The sequence below is a fragment of the Triplophysa rosa genome, linkage group LG9 (assembly GCF_024868665.1).
Source record: "Triplophysa rosa linkage group LG9, Trosa_1v2, whole genome shotgun sequence".
Lineage (NCBI taxonomy): Eukaryota > Metazoa > Chordata > Actinopteri > Cypriniformes > Nemacheilidae > Triplophysa > Triplophysa rosa.
Window position 1 is genome coordinate 19,654,833 of NC_079898.1, and position 25,558 is coordinate 19,680,390.

The window sequence follows — 25,558 nt, forward strand, 5'->3', positions numbered from 1 at the left end:
ACACCGTACACTGTATGCCGTGATAACTAACTGTTACAAGAGAAGTGTCTAAAACAGTCCTTTTTCTTACTGGCATCTGTATAAGGATTAAAGAATGATTCGTCAGACTCGGCTCGAACTGGTAAGGTAAAATCGACGCCATCTCTCTCTATACACTGTTAATATCCAACCACCTGCAAACCGTAATACAGAGTAATGATAGGCGGTCCATTTGCGACACATGCTGAACGCGTTTGACCAATCACAGCAGACTAGACCATCTGACCAATCACAGCAGACTACACTATCTGACCAATCAGATCAGACTACGCTGGCGGAAAGGCGGAGATTACACAGATGAATCGCGGAACGAATCATTTGAGAGTCAGTCAAGAAGTAAGGTAATAAAAACTGCTTATTATTACGAAATAATAGTATTTTTACATCATGTATGTACATAAACTTGTTGTTGGACACTCCATAAACCAAAATAAGCCCTTAAAAATATTGAGGAATGTACTCTTTAAGCATAAAACCTGTTTGCAAATAAACAATACATTTTATATTTTGAAAAGTTTTATATATATATATATATATGTATATTAGTGTTTATATATTATATAGCATATTTTAAAAACTTTTTAAATTATAAAATGTATGCTTAAAAAAAACCTTTTATGCTTAAGTTATGCACTTAAAACAGCGACATCTGCTGACGGACACAATGCTTCGTTGTCACAGGAACATGCCAGCTGAAGTTAATGAGGAAATTACGTCGCTTCCTTTGACAAGTGTATTCCAAACGTCTATATAATGGCACGCAAATGCCTTGTTCACTCCAAAGTCTAAACTCAGAGGGCTCTGCCCTCCATTTTGGAATTTTCCCCTCGACAGCTTGTGATGGTTCGGTACGAATACGCGTACCGTTACACCCCTAGTATATTATGTTGCATTTCTGTCAAAAGACCCTCCAAAAGAATGTACACACTGGCCCTTTAAACAGTCTGTTCAGTGGCCCAAACTCTTAGATAAAAAAAATACTCTAAATAGAAAACTGCTATGATTACAAAAAGGATGCTGTATTTTTTTATTTTTGTCTGTTTTTCAGAGCATCCACAAGAATGCGAGAAAAGAAGACGAGACTATTTGAGGTTCGGTTGTGGCACCAGCACCCATTAATGCTGTTTTCCATTCACTTAGTTTTAATCAGAACTCTGTTCTGTTTTTATAAAGTCATAAATCATTATCTGACTGCACTGAAGTCATTTTACTGCCTTTCTGCTTTGTAACCATAGAAGCTGGTCAATTTAATGCTAATTTAAACACACGGAGTTCAATCTGTATATTGTAACATTAGATTCATTTTTAACAACTTTTGAAGACTGTGAACTTTATAAAGGCTTATATTTTAAATACATGTATAGTTACACAGACACACACACACATTCTTTATTCTTTAATTGACAGTCTTAAACTATTCTCTCATTTCATTTAGGAGTTTACAGCCACAAGCCTGGCTTCATAAAACCACAACCGCAAAAGAATGTGCATGACCATTTTCATAACACAAGCTAATATAGTTAGTGCAACACTTAAGAGAGTAGATGTTTCCAAACCATCAGAAATCATTTTCACTATTTTTCTTCATCTTTGATTATTGCATTTGTTGGAAATAAGCTTGGAGGGGCAAAACAGTTGTGTTGAAATAACCTCTGACCTTTTCTCTCATGCACTATAGCCGGGTTATGGAGTTCATACGAGGACATCTGCTCATAACCACACACACAAATGAATGCAATGACTTGAGATCAGTTTTGTGCACTTACACAAACTCATACTTCAGGAGTCCCTTGATTGGGTAAGTGTGTTCTTCATGTACAGTAGGTCCCAGTGGACATCAAAACTGTTGTGTAAGTGTATACTGTAACAGCCTGGGAGACCCCTGAGCTAACACGGCCACGTTTGCAACTCCTCTGGGCAGTTAAGAGCAAGTCCACAGTCCTATCTAGAATGAAGAACCTTGAATGGGGGAAGGCAGATATTTTTTAAATCGCTGGCAAATATCACAATGAAACAGCACATGTCCTATCAATAATTATACCACGGGGCTGTTGAATGCTTCAATCTGATTGGTTGACAAACGTTCCATGGTTATGCATTAGCTTTCAGTAAAATGCACAACTATGAAGGTGTTCCAGGTCTGCTGAGTTCCATATCACTTCGCCAAGTTTAAACAACAGAAAGGTTATAGTGTCGCTTACAGGACATCACCTCACACAGCAGTCTGATCTTGATCTGATGTTTATAATGTCAAACTTTACTGTTAATGGAAACGTGTGCAGTTTCGTTTCAATAAACAAAGTATTTCAAAAACAAGAAATACATATACTGAAATCGAATAAGTAAAATAACTAAATAGAAAAACAAAATGCATTAATAAACACTGATAGCCCACTAGTTTGTTTTCCTCTTCATGCTGCTTATAACCGATAACAAATATCTTTTGATAGACCTAATCTTTCAAAAGTTTGCGTAATTTTTTTTACTGCTGAAGATAGAAACAATACGAGGAATACATCATTTAGCCCTATTATCACTGGGTTTTCTGTCACGTTACTGCAAACACACATGTACACACACGAGAAAGTAGTCCTACCATCAACAGCATTTTATTAACCTCCATGCTTGCTTCATCTACAAACTATGTGTAATCCCATTTTAAGAGTCACTTACGTTACAGATCTAGAGCAACTGTTCAGTAGCTACGTATCCATAAATTTAGTACCCAACTTAAGAACAATTACAGTGCTAAACATTGACGTGATATGCAGCGATGCAGAATTGTGTCTCTGTGTGTGAAACACTGTTGAACAGTTTCTCTGATTCCCATTTAGACTGCACTGTGCTATAAAATTGTTTAAGATTTCTGCATTAAGACGCCATTTTAACTTTCTCTCTCTAAAAAAATGTTTGTGGTAAATGTCTGGATTTCAGTCTAGCTATGAACTATTAGATATGTTACCAAGGGATGCTGTTCCCATCTGAATGCTTTTTATTTGTGTGTGTGGGTAATGTGTGGCGGGTGAAAATGTGTTCAGAGAGAACTGGAATCCAAGAACTGTTGTCCAAATTGCATACAATTTCTTTCAATTTTATGCTTTCTCTTCAAATTCCTTTCTTTTGTTGCATTTTTTAAAATGTACTTATCGTTTTCTTCATGTCAAGAAAAAAATCACCTAAACGCACCTCCACATAGCACTTATTGGGGTTGGCTGCACTGCCCTCTTCTGGCCACGAAAGGTATGTGTAATAATCATTATTTTAAAGTGAAAGACCTCCAACAACAAGCAATAGCCAATAGTTGACAAAACAAGTAAACTAATGTCTATTATCTTCCATTTTGATAAGTTTGTGGAGTTAAATTATGTTCATATTGAAATTTGTTTTGCAGTATTCGGTGGTGCTTTGTGTGCATTTATTGTAAACATGAAAAATTTTTATAAAAAAATCCTGCATATTAAATAAAAACAAAATGCATAATGCAAGCCAAATTCTAATTTTACTCCAGCAACACAAATTAAACATTTTAGAATAAAAATAAAGAAAACTTGTATGTTGGGGATTTTTTTAATGTTACGGGAATCGGAACCAAATCTAAATAAGTTTCAAGAATGTATGCTATTTAAACTCTAATGATTACAGCAATTCCTTTAATTATAGTTAGTTATATGGATGGAACAAACTACAGCCTACTAGACTATATAATTATATAGAAAGTATAAATGAGTAAGTTAGCTAGTTGATTTCTAAGTTCTGTGAAAGATTTTCCAAAAAAATATTTTGTATCGCCTATAGGCCTATGCAGTTATATATTGTATAACTAATTAAAAAACATGAATACATTTTAAGCAAAACGTTTTAAAATCTTATGCGACTTTTTAATAACTTATGTGCCCACGCAGGAGAGAGACACATCCTCTCTGCTCATAATCTAAAAACACACATGAAAAGCTGTTTGAGCGTACATCACAAAAACGTGCATATATTGGTGTGATGTATATACGTACGTACACCTGAGCTAGAACCCTACACACACACACACACACATAAATACATGTGATTTGTGTCTTGTTCTGAATTTAGGACTCAGACTTTATGCTTCACCTGGATTGTAAAGGCCTGTGTGTGAGCTACCTGTTTTCTGGTTCTTTCCTCCACGGTGATAACAATACCATCCAGTGCCTGCAGTCTAGGCAGATGCAATACCACTGCTTGCCTGTGGAGGTACCGCTGTGACACCTGCAACAAAAACCCAATGAACACTGAATAAATTAATGGCATAATAAGCATTATACAATGTAATATCTGAGCAACATCACGTTAAAAGAATAGGTCATCCAAAAACATATTTTTTATATAATTATTTACTCTCCGTTGTGTGGTTTTCTTTGATCTTCTAAACCAAAATGTAAAGTGGTGGTGTGGCATAGGCGTTATTAAATAACTAAACATGACTTGTGTTGTATGTTTCTAGTGTCCTTAAAGAGATAGTTCCCCTAAAAATGAAAGTGCTGTCATCATTTACTTACCCCCAAGTGGTTCCAAACATGTATTTAAATAAATGTTCTGTTGAACACAAAAAAGATATTTGGAAGAATGTAAGCAACTGACAAATCTGGTACATCATTGACAGCCAATTTAATTTGTTCTACTATGGTAGTCAATGATTCCCCAGAACTGTCAGTTGCTAACATTCTTCCAAATATCTCTCTGTGTTCATCAGAACAAAGAAATTTATACAGATTTGGAACAACTTGAATGTGACTTAATGATGACAGAATTTTCATTTTTGGGTGAAGTATCACTTTAAGGAGTATTAGGCTTTCAGGTACACTTGGTCATGTCTATTTCATACACTACGTTGTTATATTAAATGAAACTTGGCACTGTCACCAAATTTCCATGAGGTGAACAAGACGTGCCAATGATGATATGCACAAATTTAACGTTTCATTTAATTATAAGGGCCATAAGTCGAAAATGTCCACACCGCAGTTTCTATAATGAGACCTCAGAGTGATAGTCTATACAAATGTTTCAATTTCTCGAGTTATAGCCACATTAGTATAATAGGCTCCCACACGCTGAACTTTTTGGCACCCCTTAGCGACCGTGAATTGAAATTTCAACTTTTTTTTCAATGATTATTGATATTAACACACGCCATATAAATCATCTGCTTTGGTTTGCTTCAGATCATGTGAAAAACCTAGGACTAGTTCACAAAAGTAGGTTTTTAACTTGATCAACAATAACTCAACAAATATTTGATTGACAGCAGTGGTACTAGAGGTAAAGTTGTTCAAAATGAGGAGTGCTATCATGAGATATCAATTCTGTTTATGTCAAATGTTACATGATACCCAATTGTTCACTCACCCAAAAAACGTTATTTCGCCCCCGATGGCCGTTTTATTTCCAATTTTTTACTGACCTTCAGGTCCATAAGTCCTCGAAGAAGCCCTTGTCTAATGGGTGCTCTAACTTCATTGGACAATGGTTCTAATAGATACACTAATGTCCTTTTAGGGAGTCATAGTAATGAGACAGACACACCATACCAAGTTTCAAGCTAATCGGACAAATGGTGGCTTATGCCGCAATTTTTGCACTGTGACCTTGGACTGATGTTCTACACCTATATTCAAAGCCCCATGAAATATCTCAAACCGTTTACGAGTTATAGCCATTTTAGTGAAAGAAGCTCATCCCACTTGGAACGTTTTGGCACCCTTTTAGCAAACATGAATCGAAATTTTAACTTTTTTTCAATAATTATTTAGCTTCCCTCTCCAAAGAATTCATCTGCGTTGGTTTGGTTCTGATCGGGCGAAAAACCTAGGACTATTTCGACAAGGTAAGTTTTGCGTCAAATGCAAATTAGCGGAAAATTTTGAATGACGAAAAGGAAATCGGAGATATACGTTTTGTTCGTCTTGAGCCAAGGATTCCATTGATACCAAACACTTGACAAACGGTTTAGGAGTTATGAGCATAAACGAGTTTTGCATCGCTGCACTGTTCCCTATGGACTGATTTGGCTGAGTCCGTGTATACAGTAGCGAGCAAGACTACTACCATCTGACCAAGTTTCATTACTATACATTGGATTACTATACTGCCCTACAAATTCAAAGCGCAGTAACTACACATTTACTCAAAATTGAGTTAAGGCTTGAAATGGGCTTTGTGACACCTGCTTTGTCTTGTGACATAGTCTCCTGGTTCAATCTTGTACCATTTCAGAGAAACAAGTGCGTCAAAAGTCGCTCTTTGTCTTTGGAGGGCAGTATACATTGGATTACTATACATTGTTTGTTTGTTTGTTTCTCAGTAAACGAGACACATTTATTTCTGTGGTCAGTGGTTCTTAACAGGGGGTCTCAAGATGACCAATATTTTCAAATGAGACAAAATTAACATTGAAATACATGAAAAAACTAAACAAGATATTTCTTATTTTTTGGCCTTTTTTATAGTTAATAAAAAAATTCCAGCTAATGTTAAGCACCAAAATGTTTTGTTGGGTAGAAATTTTGAGGGTTTGTGAGTGGATTTGAATATTATAGAATTCAATTGACCCTTCGCTAAGCCACGCCCGAAAACCGCCACAGGCCAATCGTGGTTTAGCAACCGTAACTAGGTGCGGGAGGTCTGTCAAGCTTTCGAGCGAGGGAAACATGCCGAAGCATTGTGCGTATGGATTGTGTAAATCTGATAGCCAGTATCCTAAAAGTTTGGACAGGGTGGTGGATTTTTTTCCCTTCCCGAAACCTAGAATGTGGGACATTCTAAACGCTTAACGTGAAAAACGCTTAACGTAGCTTAATGTACCTAAACAGCGATCAAGGAAAACCAAATTTCTGTCAAACCTTCCTTGTACTAAACACTTGCTGCTGTCAAAAGAACGAGCTCTTGGTCCACGGATAAAGTGAATAATATCACGTTAAGCGTTTTCTCCCCCATAGAAGTCTATTATAAGGAAACAGCTTAACGTGGCGTAACGTACCTAAACAGCGATCAAGAAAAACCAAATTTCCTGGCCAACCTTCCTTGTACTAAACACTTTCTGCTGTCAAAAGAACGAGCTCTTGGTCCGCGGATAAACGGCAATGCCAGTTAGCCTACTGACGCAATAGCCACGGGAGCATTCGTGCCACAAGAACGCGCTGTATCATCTCATTTATATTTCTGTCCCTTTTTATCAGAGCTTTTAGAAACATTTGTGCTGTTTTGTTCTAGTTTGCTCAACAGGCTATTCAGCTCGATGTAACAACACTGAAGCCAGGAGTTAGCAACTTTATTAGCCTCATTTCTTAATATTGGTTTCAGACGGGGTATAAGTAGGCTACGGCACTTTTTAACACAATGCACGGTGGCTTTTGAAGTATTAATTACAACTAAAATAACAGAAATTTGTCTAAGCCACGTTAAGCTGTTTTCTCTTATAATGGACTTCTATGGTGAGAACGCTTAACGTGATTTTCACTTTATCCGCGGACCAAGAGCTCGTTCTTTTGACAGCAGCATGTCTTTATTAGAAGTAAAATTTGACAGAAACTTGGTTTTCCTTTATCGCTGTTTAGGTACGTTAAACTACGTTAAGCGTTTTTCACGTTAACCGTTTTAGAATGTCCCACTAAAGGTCGGCAGGATTAACAAAAACACCTATGTTTGCTCCAAGGTAAGAGCACATTAATGTTAGCTAGCTAGCTAACTCAGCACATCATTGCTTGGAAATAATGACGGTTCTTTGTTCATAATGCATATATTTGAACGTAAAATAAGATGATTAAAGGCAAGACGGAAATTTGTTTGTGTTGTTGTTGATGTATGGCTCAGCTCAGCATCTCTGGCTCTTGCCAGGTCCAAGGCGTAGATTAGACCCACGACTTGTGAGCAGTTGCTTGGCGCGCTACTAAAATATAAGCGGGAGAATGTTATCATTTTGATTAAATTATTTCTATTATATATTTATTTAAATAATTTAAATAAAATAATTTATTTATTATTATTATTATTTATTATTTTCTATTAAATTATTTCATTCTATTATTTACAATTAGCAAAAATAATGTGCATTTTAAAGCAATGATAATGAGATTATAGAAATTTATCAGTTTTATACGATGAACCACAGTTTACTTCATCTACAGGTCATCTGAAGTCTTCCGAAATGTCTGGATGTAAACTGGAGCTGGTGTAATCTCTAGTTTCCTCAGGATGGGCACTCAAAGTAGAAACAGAAAAACAGATGGAAAACAATTAGCGTAGCTGCTGTTCATAACATTTCAGGCAAAGATAATCATTTGCATTTAATCTGATGACTGGAATGCAAGAATCTAGACTGTAGTTCGTTTAATAGTCAACCTTTAAATTTACAGTGCAAATTTACAGCAACTCATGACTGAACAACTTGATAAATTCTGTGGTCTAATAGTAAATATTAGGGTTAGGGTTAGACTAAGGGTTGACACTAGACTACCATTAGACTAGACTAGGGTTAACACTTCAAAAGTGTTCTGGGTTATTGATGTGTGTGACATCATTGTTGCTGTACTGTAGAGCAGTGGTTCTCAAACTTTTTCGTTGTAAGGCCCCCTTTGTGTTAAGTGCATCGCTTTGCGGTCCCCCATATAAAGACGTATAATCAACTTAGAATTTTAATTAAACCAAAAACATTCATATTATACAATGCTGGAACCTCAATTCTTTTGGTTGGTGGTGTCATTTTTCTGATGTTTGATTGCATAAAATCTATGATAAATTTCTATACTTCATAAAATGCCACAAAATCTGTGGCCCCCTGGATCCATTTTAAGATACTCCAGGCAACCCCATGTGATGCTGTCTACAGACACGCTCTCGCAATTAATTCCAAGTGCGCAGTCCTCAAAATCTGCTCATACACAATAAAACACCTTTTATACGGACACGCAGTTTAAAGAATTCTCGTTTGCCGGCTGTAAAAGCGCTGTTACTCAGTAAAACATTGCAGCTCGGGCTATAGTCTAACGCAGCTTTTCTTACTCTTTCACTGGATATGATGAAATAATTTTAAAATTAAATATGCATCTACACGTAATTAAATATATATTTATTTATTTATATATTATTTAAAGTATATAACTATTATCCTAAGATGAAACATACATTTTGTCTGAGAGAGAAGGAACGAAAGAGTCTGGTGATTTTTGCGTACGTGTGCTTTCAACGGTTCCTATCTTTTCGCTTATATTTAGAATACATTTTAGTACGAAAGTTTTTGTGAATCATGATTTGTTCTTGAAATCGTTCGTACGCAGGTTTCACGTACAAATTTGTGCGTACGCATGCTTTGTGAACGAGACCCAGTTTCTTCTTAAAAAGTTGCTATCGCGGCTGGTTAGGACAAAACCTCTTAAAAACATGGAAAACGTATCTTTTGTCGCGTGTCGCAGCACCGCAACTTGTTTGGTTAGGACTCGATGTCAAACCTGATTTTTTTGCTTAGTGCCAGGAGTATGAATGACAGCTAAAGCAGATGCTACAAAAGCTGAAACAAAAAAAGACTTGAACATAAAAAAAATCTAGTACAGAGCCTCAAATCCATGCGTGGTCGAAAATGTTTCCCAGATGGATCCGCTCATCTGGATTCCGCTGAAGTAAGGCATGAATGAAATCACAGCATTCTGTGGAAAAAAAGGAAACTGTGAATTTATTGGAATTGTAGCTGTGCGCCTGCTATGCTTGATTGTGTTCGTCCAAAATTCTGAATTACAGTTGCCCTGGTGCAGATCTCACCTGCAGTCAAGCCGTCTTTGCTCCATGTCCTATCATTGATCTGTTGGAGCTCATGAAAGCTGGGAAATTGTCCGCACACCAAGGCAAACAACAGTATGCCCAGTGAGTACACTGTCGCCGGCTTGCAATGGTTACTCGCCCGTTTCAAAGAATTCAGGGCAAACGTACTCCCTTGTGCCTGAAGAAAAGCATCCAAAAATGTGACGTCTCAAACCTGAGCAGAGGCACTATGTGAAAATATCATCTTAGTATTTATGTAAACGCTTGTTCATAAAGGAAAGTGATAAAACATACCCATATACTTGTTGTAAGTCGAGCTTTTAAGAAGATTGCCGCACCCGAAGGCCATCAATTTGACCTCCAGGGTGTTTGGGTTAATCAGCAGGTTTTCCAGTTTTATGTCCCCATGGAAAACCCCCCGTTTGCAGCAAAGTTGAGCGGCTTCAGCCGCTTGCCCCAAGATAGCCTGCGCTATGTACTCGGGTACGGTGCCTCCATTGCTATGCAAGAAAGCGCCCACATCCACACAATGAGAAGGGCACTCTAGGACCATGATGTACTCCTCCGGATAATCCTGCCAGTCCAGAAGCTTGATGATCATAGGAACATTTCCTCCCTCGCTGGCAAGCAACTGTAGACCGACCTCTCGAGGAAAGGGGTTAGGCCAACCCGGCTAGAAGAAAGACAATTTTTATCACGATTAGACGATTGACAAACAAGGATTTAGTCCAGTCTCGAACAACCTTAGGTTTGTGTACTTAAACTACAAAGATGCTTCCAGTTGAATAATAATGCAACTGCTACTTACAATGTAGATATAATCCTTGATTACATCCTCGGTCTTCTTGACAAATTTCACTGTCACCTGATCAACAAAACAACAAATGGATTTGTGTAAGCATTCATCCTGAACAAACCTGTACCATAATACATTTACAACAGTAAAGAGCTTGTTTGGTCAGGTTTCAATAGATCAAGCACTGAAGTCGTGGACACTGGAAACATTAAGGTGTGAAAAGGATAGGGTGAGATCCAAAAGATGAGCACAAGACAGAAAACAGAAAAAATCAAACCTTTAAGCAATCCTGCAAACGGATCCCTTCACAGATGCCTTGACCCAGCTTTCTGCCGATCCCATACAGCTGGTCATGGATTTCTATTAAAAGAGAAATGCAGCAGACATGAATCACTAAACATTATCAATACTTAACCTAAAACTATTTAACAATATCTGTTGCTGAATATGTTGTTACATATACACATTTATATTACAGAAACAATGTTTACATTGCTAAGAGTGTGTTAGTGATACACTTGTGTTAATGAAACACAGCTATTGGCCAATCAGAATCAAGGACTCAGACTATATCTGTATTAGAAGTTTTGTTATGTTGGAATTATGAAAGTAAACTCACCCCGAATGACCACCCTGCACTCCTTATCATCCTCCAGCTTCTCTTCAGGCTGATTTTCTAAAATGTCCACATGATCATTGATCTCAGATCCAGCATAATATGGATGTTGAATGACGTCATGCCTTCCAAAGTGGACGTGAGTCTCTGCGTCTGCGGGATATTTGACCTGAAATGAACAGTAACATAAGTGGTGTATTCTCTACATATATGATCAGGGTGTCCGCGGGGTCTTAAAAAGTATTAAAAGTTGATAAATAAATTTAGAGAAAATTAAGGCCCTAAAAAGTATTAAAAAGTCTTAAATGCCATTTTACAAGTCATTACATTTTGTATCATCTTTTTGTATTTGTCCAAAGAGGTCATATGCTTAGGTTTGCATTTATTTAATCATTGCGTAGGCGAATAATGCGAGGTCCATTTACACCCGGTTGTTAAACAACATCGTTGACTAATGGGGAAATTCAAGTTTTCGTGCAAATGGTTGGAGGATAAGGAGTAGGAACCATGGTTGAGGGCCGTCTCTGGGAATTACCGTGAGTTGTACTGCTCTGTGTGTCAGAAGGTGATTAGCGTAGCCTCGTTTCTCTTTCTAATAAACCTTGCATGGGTTAGTTACTCAATTAATTCTTGTTTCCACCCTTCTGAATTATGTTGCATTAATATGGAGTTATCACAAACTAAGACTGTTTAGTTGTGCTATTTTACAATCCGTATATAGTAAATGTAAGTTAAAGTGTCGCCAATGTAACCGATTAAAACGAAAAAGTGGCGATGAGGTCCTAAAATGTATTAAATTTAGCTCCATGATTCCTGTATATACCCTGATGATATTGACACATACTGACTTGCCAACTTCCAGATTTTAGAATAAACCAACAACAAAAAACAAAACCTTGTTTTGCTGGGTGTCAGGTGTATAAACATTTTAGTACCTGAAACCACTTGTGGTTACGGATCATTTCCAGATCAATACGTTTCTTTGGATCCCTCTGCAGACAGTCTTCAACAAAACTGCAGCATTCTGTTCAAAAAGATGAGCGATGATTACTACCTTAAACTGTGAGTTTATCTGAATGTTACTTTAAACTTCACGCCTGCTCTCATTCATAATCTCACTCAATTCTTTCATCAAACACTTGTTCTGTTTTTTATCATTCAGAACTACAGTTGGTCTGCTGAGGAGCTCACCTTGAGTCAAGCCTCGTCTGTGCCAGATCCCCTCAAGTATCAGTTGCCGGTCACTGTCGCCTGGGAAATCCCCGCACAACATGAAGAACAACAGCACTCCGAGCGAGTACACCGTCGCCGGCTTTCCGTGATACTTGCCCTGTTCGAGGTATTCAGGGCAAGTGTAGAAAGGTGTGCCTAAAGAAAAGCATGTAAAAAATGTGATGTCTCAAAAGTGTGCAGAGGCACTATCTGAAAATATCATCTTAGTATTTATGTAAACGCCTGTTCGTAAAGAAAAGTGATAAAACATACCCATATACTCGTTGTAAGAAGAGCTTTTAAGAAGATCGCCGCACCCGAAGTCGATCAATTTGACCTCCAGGGTTTTCCTGTTAATCAGGAGGTTTTCCAGTTTTATGTCCCTATGGAAAACCCCCCGATTGCAGCAAACTTCAGCTGCTTCGGCCGCACGCGACAAGATAACCCGTGCTATGTTCTCGGGGAGAGTGCCTCCATTTTGTTCCACGAAAGCGGCCACGTCCATGCAGGGACAAGGGTGCTCTAGGACCATGACGTAGTGGTCCTGATAGTTCTGCCAGTCCAGAAACTGGGCGATCACAGGAACAAATCCCCCCGCACAGGCAAGCATGTGAAGGGCGACCTCTCGAGGAAGGGGATCACGATAACCCGGCTAGAAGAAAGAATCATTATCACGATTAGATGACTGAAAAACAAGGATTTAGCTCAGTCTCAAACAACATTACGTTTGTGTACTTAAAAAAAAAAAAAGTATGAAGATGTTTCCAATTGAATAATAACACAAGCTACTTACGATGTAGATTTCATCCTGGTCATTCTTGACAAATTTCACTGCCACCTGATCAAAAAAAAAGATTTGTGTAAGCATTCATCCTGAACAGACCTGTACTATAATACATTTACAACAGTAAAGAGCCTGTTTGGTCAGGATTCAATAGATCAAGCACTGAAGTTGTGGACACTGGATACATTAAGGATTAAAAAGGAGAGTAGCGTAGGATGAGCACAAGACAGAAAAAGAAGAGAAAAAAATCAAACCTTTAAGCCATCATTCACACGGATGCCTTTATACACGGTTCCAAAACCACCTCGACCCAGCTTTCCGCCGATCTCATACTGCCGGCCATTGATTTCTATTAAAAGTGAAACGCAGCAGACATGAATCCCCAAACATTAACAATACTTAAAACGATTTAACAATATCTGTCTAAATCTAAAATGTCAAATATATTGTTGTTGTCAAAAACAAATTTAACATGATTTTTTTTGCTGAATATGTTGTTACATATACACATTTATATTACAGAAACAGAATGTTTACATTGCTAAGAGTGTTAGGGATACACTTAACCGTTGTGTGAATGAAACATAGCTATTGGCCAATCAGAATCAAGGACTCAGACTATATCTGTATTATGTTATGTAGGAATTATGAAAGTAAACTCACTTCGATTGAACACCCTGGACTCATCATCATCTGGAATCTGGATGTCTTCTGTGTGATATTTGCCCTGAAATGAACAGTAATACAAGTGGTGTATTGTCTACATGTATGCATATTGACTTGCCAACTTCCAGATTTTAGAATAAACAAACAACAAAAAAAGTCGCAAAAAAACAACTACCTTTTTTAACAACTGAAGCCTCTACAGAGAACATTTAGTCAGTTTTCTAATGTATGTGGCTGATGTTCTAAAAACTAAATGGTGACTAATACTAAAACCCCTTTTTGCTGGGTGTCAGCTGTATAAACATCTTAGTACCTCAAACCACTTGTGGTCAAAGATGTCTTCCAGATCAATACGTTTCTCTGGATCCTCCTGCAGACAGTCTTCAATCAGATGGCAGCATTCTGTTCAAAAAGATGGAAGAGACAATTATAACCTCAAACTATGAGTTTATCTAAATGTCTCTTTAAACTTCACGCCTGCTCTCATTCATCATCTTATTCAATTCTGCAAGTCTAACCAGTATAATTCAGAGCTCCAGTTGGTCTGATGAAAAGCTCACCAAAAGTCAAGTCGCCGTTGTACCAGCTCCGGTTTTTGATAGACACCAGTTCATTACGGTTGGGGAACCTCCCGCACAACATGGCGAACAGCAGCACCCCGAGCGAGTATACCGTCGCCGGCTTTGCATAGTACTCGCCGGTTTGAAAAAATTCAGGGCAGATGTAGTCTCTTGTGCCTGAAGAAAAAGAAAACAGATTTCATGTCATTTTACCGTTTACATTGCCACAGTATTTTGTAGACACTAAAAACAAGCCTAGCTTATTTCTACCAAGTATTTCTACAAACGTGTCTGACATACCTGTGAACGTCTTGTAGGTCGACCTTTTAAATAGATCGCCGCACCTGAAGCCGATCAGTCTGATGCCCATGGTGTCTGTTTTTACAAGGAAGTTCTCGAGCGTGACATTACGGTGGAAAACCCCATGTACAAGGCACATGCAGGCAGCTAAGGTTGCCTGCCACATGAAACGTTTCGCCAACTCCTCGTCGAGCTTTCCCCCTTGGCTCGCAACAAATTTATCCAAACCCTGGCAGGGAAAAGGGCGCTCCACGACCATGACGTAGTGGTCAAGATAGTCCTTCCAGTCCAAGAGCTGGGCAATCTCAGGAACGTCGCTGTCCTCACAGGCAATCATCTGAAGAGCCACCTCACGCGGAAGGGGTTCAGGATGATTTGGCTAGACGAAAGACAATAGCATCATTACATAGAGTTGGCTTCCCAAACACAGATCTATCTCAGTTTTGGAAAAAGCTGAAGACAGTGGAATTTTGTGTATGTAAGACGTTCTCAATAGAATAATAATAGGTACGACTTACGATGCTGATATAATCCACATGCCTGGTTGTATGAACGTATTTCAGTGCCACCTGATCGACAAAAACAAAAATGATGGACAAATGATACATTGAGAAGGTTTGTAAAGGACAGAGTGAGATGTTAAATAGATGAACACAATACAGAAGAAAAACTATGTGCTGGGGTGGGTAGTTACTGCAAGTAAAAAATCTAACCTCCGCGCCATCCTGCGCACGGGTCCCCGCGTAGACGGTTACAAAAGCAGTTTTAGCCAGCATTTCACCGACAACATACATGCAGGAGTTAATCTCTATAAAAGATAAAAGAAGTTGACAAAAAACACCAAACATTAGCATTACTTCATACAATTCTAACAATATTTGTCCTTAGATATACTTGATATACTTATACTTAAATGACCAAAATCGTGTAGGTGTTAGTGTGTTGTGTTCTGTTTGTCAAACTAACCCTGCATGTGCACACTAGGCTTCTCGCCGTCTTCCAGCTTCTCTTCAGATAGACTGACTAAAGATTGCTGGACGTCCTCATCCCCGGCCGACTCGATATGAGCTTGAGCTTGCTGGATTACCTCATCTTGGTCCGATTTACTAGCGACTGGATTCTGAACAACATTGCTGTCTGAATCCAAACCAAAAAGCAAGCGGTCGAGGGAGTCCGAAAACTCAGGATTCTCATTGAATGCGAGTGAATCATGAGTGGTGAGGATCTCCGTGTCACTGAAAGTGAGACCCTGTACTGAAATCCCATCTGTAGAGAGGAACCAGATCAAACACAAGATCAATTAAATTCATGAAATAATGAACGCTCGCATTAATAATCAATTCTATTGATAGCAGGATGTTGTAAAGTGACAGGAGAGTTCTACAGTACACATTTCACACAGATTCTCAACAAATTAATCCGTTCATAATTCATCAGCACACATTTAACATCACACTTTCAACCAATAAGTTACAATAGGACTATCTAAGCATCATAAATACTACTTGTATATATACACACACTGTATATACAGTAAAACCTTAAACTTAACAATAAATGACAACATCCACACTTTAAAATTGAGGTCATTTTATGCACTAAAAGCATGCTCGAAGGGTGTACTGTTAACATTCTTTAACAATAACAAAGATTTTTACAATATATACCAGATCAATAGTTATATAATACATTGAACAGGTAACGTTTGATTCAAATACATAATCATACAACACGTCTAAAATATGTTAACGTTAATAAACTATTGATTTGTTGTCATAATCCTTCATTACATTGTAATTTATGGTCATATGTCAACAGACAATGCTTAACATAACGTTTAAAAGCATTTTCTTTTTCAAATGAAACCTCAAAAAAGTGAACGACGGAAACATATTTGTGAAGTGACATTTTAACGGAACATGTGCACATAAAGCGAAGATATTATTTTCTGTAATCCTGAGTCTGACCTGCTATCCGTCTATTGTTTAGCTCTCGCAGTCTTGCGAAACGCACAGGTGAGACGATGGTCGATGGTACATCGCCAACGCCGTCGGTTTTCACCCCTTTGCCAAATTTCTGACCCATCTTAACTGTTTGTCAACTGCAACTAGTCAATCGTAAGCGAGCGAGAAGCAAAATGAGCAAAGACACTGGTTTCAGCTTGTGTTTATAGGCTACGCTCAGATCGGACGCCGAGATATCATTGTTACGTCATTTTTAGAACGTTTGGGATGTGGGTCAGAAGAGCAAACCGCTAAAAAAAACATGTGCAACATGGACACATATCTCTTAAAACGTAGATGCGGATTCATTCATGGAGTAATTACTAACCAGGGAACACATTTTTAATAAAGTTTTAAAGAGTTGTCGGAGGCTTGGTGGTGGTGACGTTGATATCGAGCGACCTTAAGCGTAGTCTGTTTAGCATCGTGTTAGCTTTTTACTTCTGCCGACTGTATTTCGGCTTCAAAGGTAACATGTTAATTTGTAAATATGATCTTTATAGACAAAACGTGTAAACATCATAAAACTTAGAGCTTATTTTTTGCGATCTTCCAAAAGTCTATGAGAAAATGCATAGGCTTTTTATTTTTTATTCATCAATAGGGTAAATTGCAATGTGTAATAGTACAAATACAGTACATAATTGCATAATGCAAATAACCAAAACAAAAAAAGCAGTTATACATCTAAAACATTACGTATTTTATCCAGTAGCCGAGATGTCTTAACAGCTTTGCTATTGTTCCGTATTAATATTAAAGAAATCTTCACATTGTCTCTTAGCAGCATGAAAAAGAAACGTTTATTTAATCTGGGAATAAACAGAAAGCCAGCGATGCCGAAGATGCGGCCGTGCGCATGACGCATTTTACTTTCAGTTTTAAAATGGCGGCAATTCGGGAACGGCAATTGCTTGAATTAATGGTGGGTTCAATATATTTCTCAATAAAAACACACAAAACTAAAAAACAAGTACAATGGCTAGGGTTGGCTCGATACCAAAATTGTGGCTTCGGTACGATACCTGAATGTAATATCGGTACCATAGGTGATCAATAACCAGCCCCAAAATAAATTATTTGAAAAAATATTAAGACTGCATGAAACTGCTGTAACTGCTTTAATGCAAATTTTATATATTATTTTTATATTTTATATAGCACAATTTTACTTTTACACTGTATTGCTGAAAAATGCTTTGGATATATAAACTTATCATCGTAATCCCACAAATATGATCAATTAAATTTTGACCAACAATTAAATGTTTCAAGTAGGTCTATTTAACAGTAGCATTCAAGATGAATAAAACAAAATGCACAGTCTTCACTGCATAAAATAAATATGCAATGACTCTAAATATAAATAAAGCTACAAATGTTTCATTTTCTCTTTAATATGTGACACATTTATTAGGTTACTGTCACTTTAAGGCAAATTATTTTTGATGCGGATATACATTTAAAACACAGCGGACTGCGCTATTTTACCCCATCGTGGGTATTTTGTTATGTTAAATAAAGTTAGAGTTTTTTTACCTGCCGCCTGCTCTTGGGTTCTCCTTCTTGGCTCCCTCTTGACAATTTTACAGCCTTTCTGCTTTGTAACCGTAGAAGCTGTAGCCATAGATTATTTTTTTTACAACTTGTAAAGACTGTGAACTTTATATAGGCTTACATTTTAAATACAGGTGTAGTTACACAGACACACACACACACATTCTTTAATCTTGCAGTCTTAAACTACTCTCCCATTTCATTTAGGAGTTTACACCCACAAGCCTGGCTTCGTAAAACCACAACCGCAAAAGAAAAGAATGTGTATGACCTAGTGTTGTAGTCGAGACCACCAAAACCGAGACCAAGAGAAGACCGAGACCAGAGGGTGTCAAGACTAAGACAAGACCAAGACTTTAAGGGCCGAGACCAATACAAGACCAAGACAGGCCGATACCGAGTCGAGACCAAGACCAGCACTCCCAAAATTAATTCAAAAGATCCACAAAACACTAAAAAGTCATAATAAAATAATAATAGAAGTAACTTGGGTGATTTATTGTGCAGAAATGTATGTGTGGGATATTTTATGTTCCATGTTTAATCACCCACCTACTGTAAAATATAAAAAAATTTGTGTAGGTAAAAATGAACAAAAATTTAAACATAAAAAACGGTAAATACCCAAGATAGGTCTGTGACCTTCAACAAGACAAAACATTCAGTGACTTAATTGGTTTCATTGCTTTTTTATCTAATCAATAGAAAAATAGCTGTGTGTTACTCAGAAATGCACAAAAGTTCAGATTTGTTCTAGATTTGTTTGGGACTATAGCCAAAATAGAACAAAAACTTGTGTTTAATTCTGTCTAAAACTTCAGTCACTTATTAACTCAAGGTTTATTGAATATTTAAACAAAATCAATTACACATCAGACGTTATAAAAACAAAACAAAACAAGATCTCATACAAGTACGATCACATCTTGGATATTGTGGGCCTTTGTGTATTCATTTTGTTGACAGATTTCTTTAAGACAATCCCCCATTCTTCTCTTACCAGCAGTAAGAGTAACAAAAGTAACAGAAGAATCAAATAAGGAACAAGTGGGGAATGCTTTTAAAGCCAGACGTTTTACATCCAATCACATGAATGATGTTAACACATAAATCAGACAATGCACCAGCAATTTAGTGTACTTCCCACAGTTGTGGTCTTGACCAGTCATGAAATAAAATCCAGAGACCAATAAGTCTGAGACCGAGACCAAAGACAGTCGAGACCGAGACAAGACCAAGACTATCATAAAATGGTCTTGAGACCGGTCTCGAGACCACAACACTAGTATGACCATTTTCATAACACAAGCTAATATAGTTAGTGCAACACTTAAGAGAGCAGATGTTTCCAAACCATCAGAAATCTTTTTTCAATATGTTTCTTCATCTTTGATGATTGCATTTGTTGGAAATAAGCTTGGAGGGGCAAAAACAATTGTGTTGAAATAACCTCTGACCTTTTCTCTCATGTTATGGAGTTCATACGAGGACATCTGCTCATAACCACACAAATGAATGCAATGACTTGAGATCAGTTTTGTGCACTTACACAAACTCATACTTCAGGAGTCCCTTGATTGGGTAAGTGTGTTCTTCATGTACAGTAGGGCCCAGTGGACATCAAAACTGTTGTGTAAGTGTATACTGTAACAGCCTGGGAGACCCCTGAGATGACAGGACTCATCTCCAACCCCTACTCAACAACCAATTACAATCTGCCTATTTCTTTCATACCAGCAAACCTAAATACTTCTACCTTCTAGAGTGTTTTGAGCAACCGCCATGCTTGCTTCCTCTACAAACTGTGTAATCCCATTTTAACAGTCACTTACATTACAGATCTACAGAACAACGGTTGTATAGCTACATAACCACATAACTTTACACAAGTGACCAACTTGAGAACAATTACAAAATGCCTCTAAAAATCACCCCCTTAGCGCTTATTGGGTTGGCTGCACTGCCCTCTTCTGGCCACGAAAGGTATGTGTAATAATAATTATTTTACCCAAGTGAAAGACCTCCAACAACAAGCAATAGATGATAAAACAAGTAAACTAATGTCTATTATCTGCCATTTTGATAAATGTTGTGGAGTTAAATTAAGTTAATATTGAAACTTGTTTTGCAGTATTCGGTGGTGCTTAGTGTGCATTCGTTGTAAACAAATGAAACATCTTTAAAAAATCGGATCGAAAAAAGTCATGCAGGTTAGATAAATAAAAAAGCGTAATGCATGCAAAATGCTAATTTTAGTCCAGCAATACAAATTAAACATTTTAGAACAAAAATAAGAAAACTTGTATGCTGGGGATTTTTTTAAATACACGGTAAAACCTAATAGTAAAATTCACTTATTAAATTAATTATACTTTTGTATGTTGCGGGAATCAGAACCTAATCTAAATGATTTAGGTTACAGCAATTCCTTTAATCATTGCTAGTTTGTTATGGATGACAACTAACTAATAGCCTACTAAATAATTTAATTATATCGAAATTATAAAAGAGTAAGTTAGCTTCCTGATTTCTAAATTCTGTGAAAGATTTCCCCAAAAAATAATTTTGTATCGCCTATGGGCCTATTCAGTTATCTTGTATAACGAATTAAATAACTAATAGCCTACATTAATACATTTTAAGCAAAACGTTGTAACAACCTATTTTACTTTCTTTCACACATTTACAAAAGTTCTTCTTGTAATGTTACATAGGTTTAGTTTTGTTATTATATTTGTCTTACTGAGTTCGGTTTATTACGGTGTTTAGTGTTTCCTAGTTTGACACTGTCCTCTGGCCATAGTGCATTGCATTTGTAATTCATGTTATAAAAGGAACACATATGAGATGAAGTCAGACTGTCATGAAATGGCATACTTTACTGATTGTTTTGTTTCACCATATACACTTAAGTTTGAACGATCTGCGTTTCCCGAACAACGACATAATTCGCGGAGATCATTCGTTTGAACCACGTTGGTTCAGCAATCTAGTTGATGACGCCATATGGTGGTGGAGTAATGACGTCTACTAATACGTTCAGGTCGAAATAATGTCAAATTATTGATGTAAATAACATACATTGCATTTAACGGCGACTTTTGTTATCTGTTGTTTTATTTCACGATATTTCATTAATTCAAAAGTTTCCTCCTACGTCACTCCGCCCAGGGATTCCCCAGGGTCCTAGAGAACGTAGGGGTCGTGCACATGCGCACTTTAAAATAATCAACACAACAAACTAAAATGTCAAATTAAATTTGTATATATTTCGAATGATGGATATAGAATGCACTGCATGTTGCTTGCTTAGTTTGCTCAAAGGCATGATGCAAGTCTACATGTCATAATAAAAGGGAACTGTTTCTAACCACATCTCGACCTGTTAGTTCCAAGTTCCAACCACGCAACTTTGCAATGCTGCTTGCGATTGATCGTTGGAACGATTGTTTCGGGAAACACTTGAATCGTTGAACTATGCTGGAACGACGGAATTACGACCATGGTTGCCAACGATGCTTTTTGGGAAACGCACCCATTACAACAGATATATAGGATGCGCTTTTGAAGAATTAAGATGTATGGGATATTGTAAACTACGTGTCACACAGACATCAACAACCAACATATGAAACTCAACAGGGGTGTCAATGAACAAAAATGATCTATGCTGCAGCTGGACTGGTTACTGGTTTCAGAAGGCTTTCAAGTACTCATACTTACTGGTTTTAAAACAAATGGCATTAGATTTCCTAAAATGGTAATTAAATGGAAGTACAAATCTTACTTGCTGAACCATTTAACACAGTCCAGTCTTTTAAACAGATTTGAGTTTTACTAAATCTGCACATTTCGCAGTATTTCCTTCATAAGGATTGTGATTCTTCCATGAGAGCCTGTCCCATCATGCTCAACTATATTGATGCTGCTTTGACCCTCAGATACAATGTAATGAACTATTGGTCCTGTGCCTCGACTCCATGCAAACATTTACTCCAGAAAAAAACTCGATGAACTCCAAAAATCCTTGTCATCATCCTCGTTATCAATCTATTAGGTGACCAAAGAGTAGCGAGCAATTTTCCTTTAAAATATTGTGTTGTTCTCTGACATTCATCATTGTATTTTGACACCTGGATCCTCCCTGCTGTAAGATTTCTTCTCATACCAAATAAGGGTTCCCCTGATGTTTTGCATTTCCTTATAAGGCGTTTCGTTCACCTGCTTCTGACTCACCTGATTGCTTTCATCATCAATAAACGCATCCCTTTGAACTTGTTTTAAGTTCTTGCCACGTGTATAAAACAAATATATCCTGCGACAACGAGCTACAATACAGTACAATCGGCAGGTTATTAAGAGGGTTTGAACAGGTAAAAGCGAGCTGCAGCGGCAATTCAAGACTGAGGTGTAGGAGGAGGAGGAGGCTGTTTTCTGCTGCTTCTCTCTCGCGCTTCCTGATCTTTGCAACAGCGAACTTCTCATACGCAGACATGGTAAGTGCTGAGACCTTTCTAATCGTGCACTTTGGTTTTAAAATGTTGTATTCTCTTCAACCTACTAAAAAATAACATTTAACGCGCAATGAAATGATTTTGCCTTTAGCATGTGAGTTTTAAAGACGTGTTCAGAAAGAAATATGACAAAGTTAAGTATGAACGAATCTGGGTTGAAAAGTATAGGCCTACGCCTATTTAGTTCCACTTAAGTTCACATTACTCGGAAATAAATTTGATGGATTTTACCTAAATGCTGTTTGCTGTAAATACCGTGTATTTTTTTCTTTTTCAATCACACGATTGTTATTTATGTCATATGTAGCATTGACGCTATGAAATTTGGATTCAAAGGCATAATAATTCACACCACCTTGCTGAAGTCAGCGTCTTGTTTTCACTTGTAAAGGAATGGAATGTGAATACCTCAGGCTGGTTCTGTTTACACGCAGTCGTTTTCAAAAACTTGCCCTTTTGGGACCCGTTTTCAAAGGTTTGCTTTTCAGTTCTCCAAAACGCCCTTGTCGTGTAAACGAACAGCCAAAACCCATACAAAAAATTCCCTTTTTAGTTAAAGGGATAGTTCAGCCAAAAATGAAAATTCTGTCATTTACTCACCCTCAGGTTGTTCCAAACCTGTATACATTTCTTTGTTCTGCTGAACCCAAACGAAGATATTTGGAAGAAATGTTTGGAACAACCTGAGAGTGTGTAAATGATGACAGAATTGTCCTTTTTTTTCGTAAACTATCCCTTTAAAAATAGTCTCGCGTAAATGGCCTCTCAGACATTTTCATCTAAACTGTGTATAAAATATCATCCCTGAAATATATGCAAGCTACAGGACTGTGAAAAGTTTTAGACCGTAAAAACTGTTAAGTAGGAATGCTTTCAAAAGTAATGTCATATATTGATTTTATAGAAATGAACTAAATCAAATCAATATTTGGTATGACCACCCGTTGCCTTTAAAGGCGGGGTGTCCGATTACTCTGAGCCGTTGTTGATGTTCAAATCACCAAAACAAACACACCCCTACCCCCATCTGTCACTTTCGTCAGCGCTCGGCTCGGCTAATGTCCGTCCTGTGCACCTTACTGCTGATTGGCTACAAGGTTGTTTTGGTACTCGGCCCGACTCGGTTGTCTAAAGCGTAATTCGGAAATCGGACACCCCGCCTTTAAGGCACAGTTTTTCAGGTAGGTTTGGAGAACATCTTGGAGAAATTGGCACAGTTCTGTCTTTCAGTTCTTTTCTCATTATGTAATAACAAACAAAATATATGCACACATAATCACATTTATCATACACTGTATATGATAAATGTGATTACATGAACAGTATGTATTATACATGTTTTAATGAAATCACGTTTTTCTTGTCCTCCAGGCCTCAGGTGTAGCCATCAGTGATGAGGTGGTTAAATACTACGATTTAATCCGGGTGCGCAAGCAGGGCGAACAGGAGAGAGAGAGGTTTAAACTTGTGATGATGCGTATAAGCGATGACCAAAAGAGCATTATTGTGGACCACGACAACTGCCTGAGGAACAAAGATGTTGAGAATGCGGCTGACATTTTCGAGGCGGTCGTCAGTAAGCTTCCTCCAAAGGAGTGCCGCTACTGCCTGTATGACTGCCATTACGCAACCACAGAAAGTGTGAAGGAAGACCTGATCTTCATCATGTGGTATGAAGCCTTTCAATGAGATCATGATTGAGCACTTCTAGGCCAGAACTGCTAAGGAATGCATTGTTAATATTTTGAGAAATCCTGATGCTGTGTAGTCTTTGATAGCTTTTTCCTTACGACAGAAATGTCCTTTGTGTACAGGGCCCCTGAAAGTGCAAACCTGAAGAGTAAAATGCTCTATGCGAGCTCAAGAAATGACCTCAAGAAGAAAATACCAGGTTAGTTTGTGTTACTATAGTGATTAGTATGGTGATTAGCGCACAGCTGTTGTACTAAAATATTTTCTTTCTTGCACAGGTTTGAAGTTCGAGTGGCAAGTTAATGATCCTTCAGACATACACAAGTCTTGTCTCGTGGAGAAACTTGGTGGCCCACTAGTAAAGTCTTTGGAGGGGAAGGCAATGTAGAAGAGATGGGAGCGATCGGTACAATGTCCCAGCATCCCATGTAACAGTCCACATTAAAATTCTTAAAGACCTATAAATCATTATTGTATGATTGTATACACTTTCTCTGATTTTTACATTTCATTGGGAAATATGCCTATATGCTGGCAGTTGAATGTTTCTTTGTTTTAATGTTTCAAAAGAAACAAATCTTAAAGACCAGATGGTCAAAAGGAAATATTTTACATCTTTTAAGGTATCAAACTTTGTGTTACTGGATTCATATTATTTCCTAGTCATTTTTCTAGTAATTCTAATAACAGGGAGTGTTTTTTCTTTTAAACTGTTAGCTAATCCTGCGTTCCAGGAAATAACTAATATTTATCCATATACATGTAGTATTGAACAAATGCCAACATCTTGTAGTACGCCAACACCAAAAATCCAGCATGAAATTACAATTCGATTGTTGTCATTGCTGAAAAACAATATTTTGTGATTTTTTTTTTTTCAAATCTGTCTCGATGTAACTCAAGTTTATTAACATACTAGTGTTCAAACTTCAATTCATAAGACTAGTAAACAAGCACATACTAATTTGTACGTTCATCCTCCATGCCTGGTGAAAGGGATTTTCATAAACCGTTTTAATTCTACGGTGTCTGGTTC

General features: G+C 37.5%; 2 protein-coding genes and 1 long non-coding RNA gene across 4 annotated transcripts; 1 reads left to right on the forward strand and 2 right to left on the reverse strand.

Moving 5' to 3' along the window:
* Positions 1–797: 797 nt before the first annotated feature.
* LOC130559092 (uncharacterized) lies at positions 798–9,960 on the reverse strand. Of its 2 annotated transcripts, XR_008963535.1 has the most exons (4): positions 9,823–9,960; positions 8,185–9,710; positions 4,174–4,278; positions 798–1,998 (listed from the first exon to the last, which is right to left on the reverse strand). It is a non-coding gene; the product is annotated as an uncharacterized LOC130559092 (long non-coding RNA). The 2 variants fall into 2 exon arrangements; XR_008963533.1 differs by having other exon boundaries at positions 798–4,278.
* Positions 9,961–10,090: 130 nt separating this feature from the next.
* LOC130558742 (uncharacterized) lies at positions 10,091–22,644 on the reverse strand. Its single transcript, XM_057341343.1, has 17 exons — positions 22,553–22,644; positions 15,723–16,022; positions 15,470–15,564; positions 15,275–15,325; positions 14,757–15,135; positions 14,457–14,633; positions 14,210–14,298; positions 13,894–13,957; positions 13,485–13,579; positions 13,240–13,284; positions 12,720–13,098; positions 12,426–12,602; positions 12,170–12,258; positions 11,238–11,403; positions 10,896–10,978; positions 10,631–10,687; positions 10,091–10,495 (listed from the first exon to the last, which is right to left on the reverse strand). The coding sequence occupies exons 2-17, from the start codon at positions 15,727–15,729 to the stop codon at positions 10,091–10,093; spliced, it is 2,358 nt and encodes a 785-aa protein (XP_057197326.1). The 5' UTR covers positions 15,730–16,022; positions 22,553–22,644.
* cfl1l (cofilin 1 (non-muscle), like) lies at positions 22,581–25,545 on the forward strand. Its single transcript, XM_057341977.1, has 4 exons — positions 22,581–22,812; positions 24,202–24,500; positions 24,645–24,721; positions 24,801–25,545. Exons 1-4 carry the CDS (start codon positions 22,810–22,812, stop codon positions 24,908–24,910), a joined length of 489 nt encoding a protein of 162 aa, XP_057197960.1. The 5' UTR covers positions 22,581–22,809; the 3' UTR covers positions 24,911–25,545.
* Positions 25,546–25,558: the final 13 nt, after the last annotated feature.

Bases quoted from the DNA above. Each gene is read 5' to 3' on its own strand.
- LOC130558742 (XM_057341343.1), bottom strand. The intron at 13,285-13,484 runs GTTTGATTTTTT...TTTTTTGATCAG, and splicing joins GTGTGAATGATGGCTTAAAG to GTGGCAGTGAAATTTGTCAA. The intron at 10,688-10,895 runs GTTTGATTTTTT...TTTGTTGATCAG, and splicing joins GTTTGCAGGATTGCTTAAAG to GTGACAGTGAAATTTGTCAA.
- cfl1l (XM_057341977.1), top strand. The intron at 24,501-24,644 runs GTATGAAGCCTT...CTTTGTGTACAG, and splicing joins GACCTGATCTTCATCATGTG to GGCCCCTGAAAGTGCAAACC. The intron at 24,722-24,800 runs GTTAGTTTGTGT...TTTCTTGCACAG, and splicing joins CCTCAAGAAGAAAATACCAG to GTTTGAAGTTCGAGTGGCAA.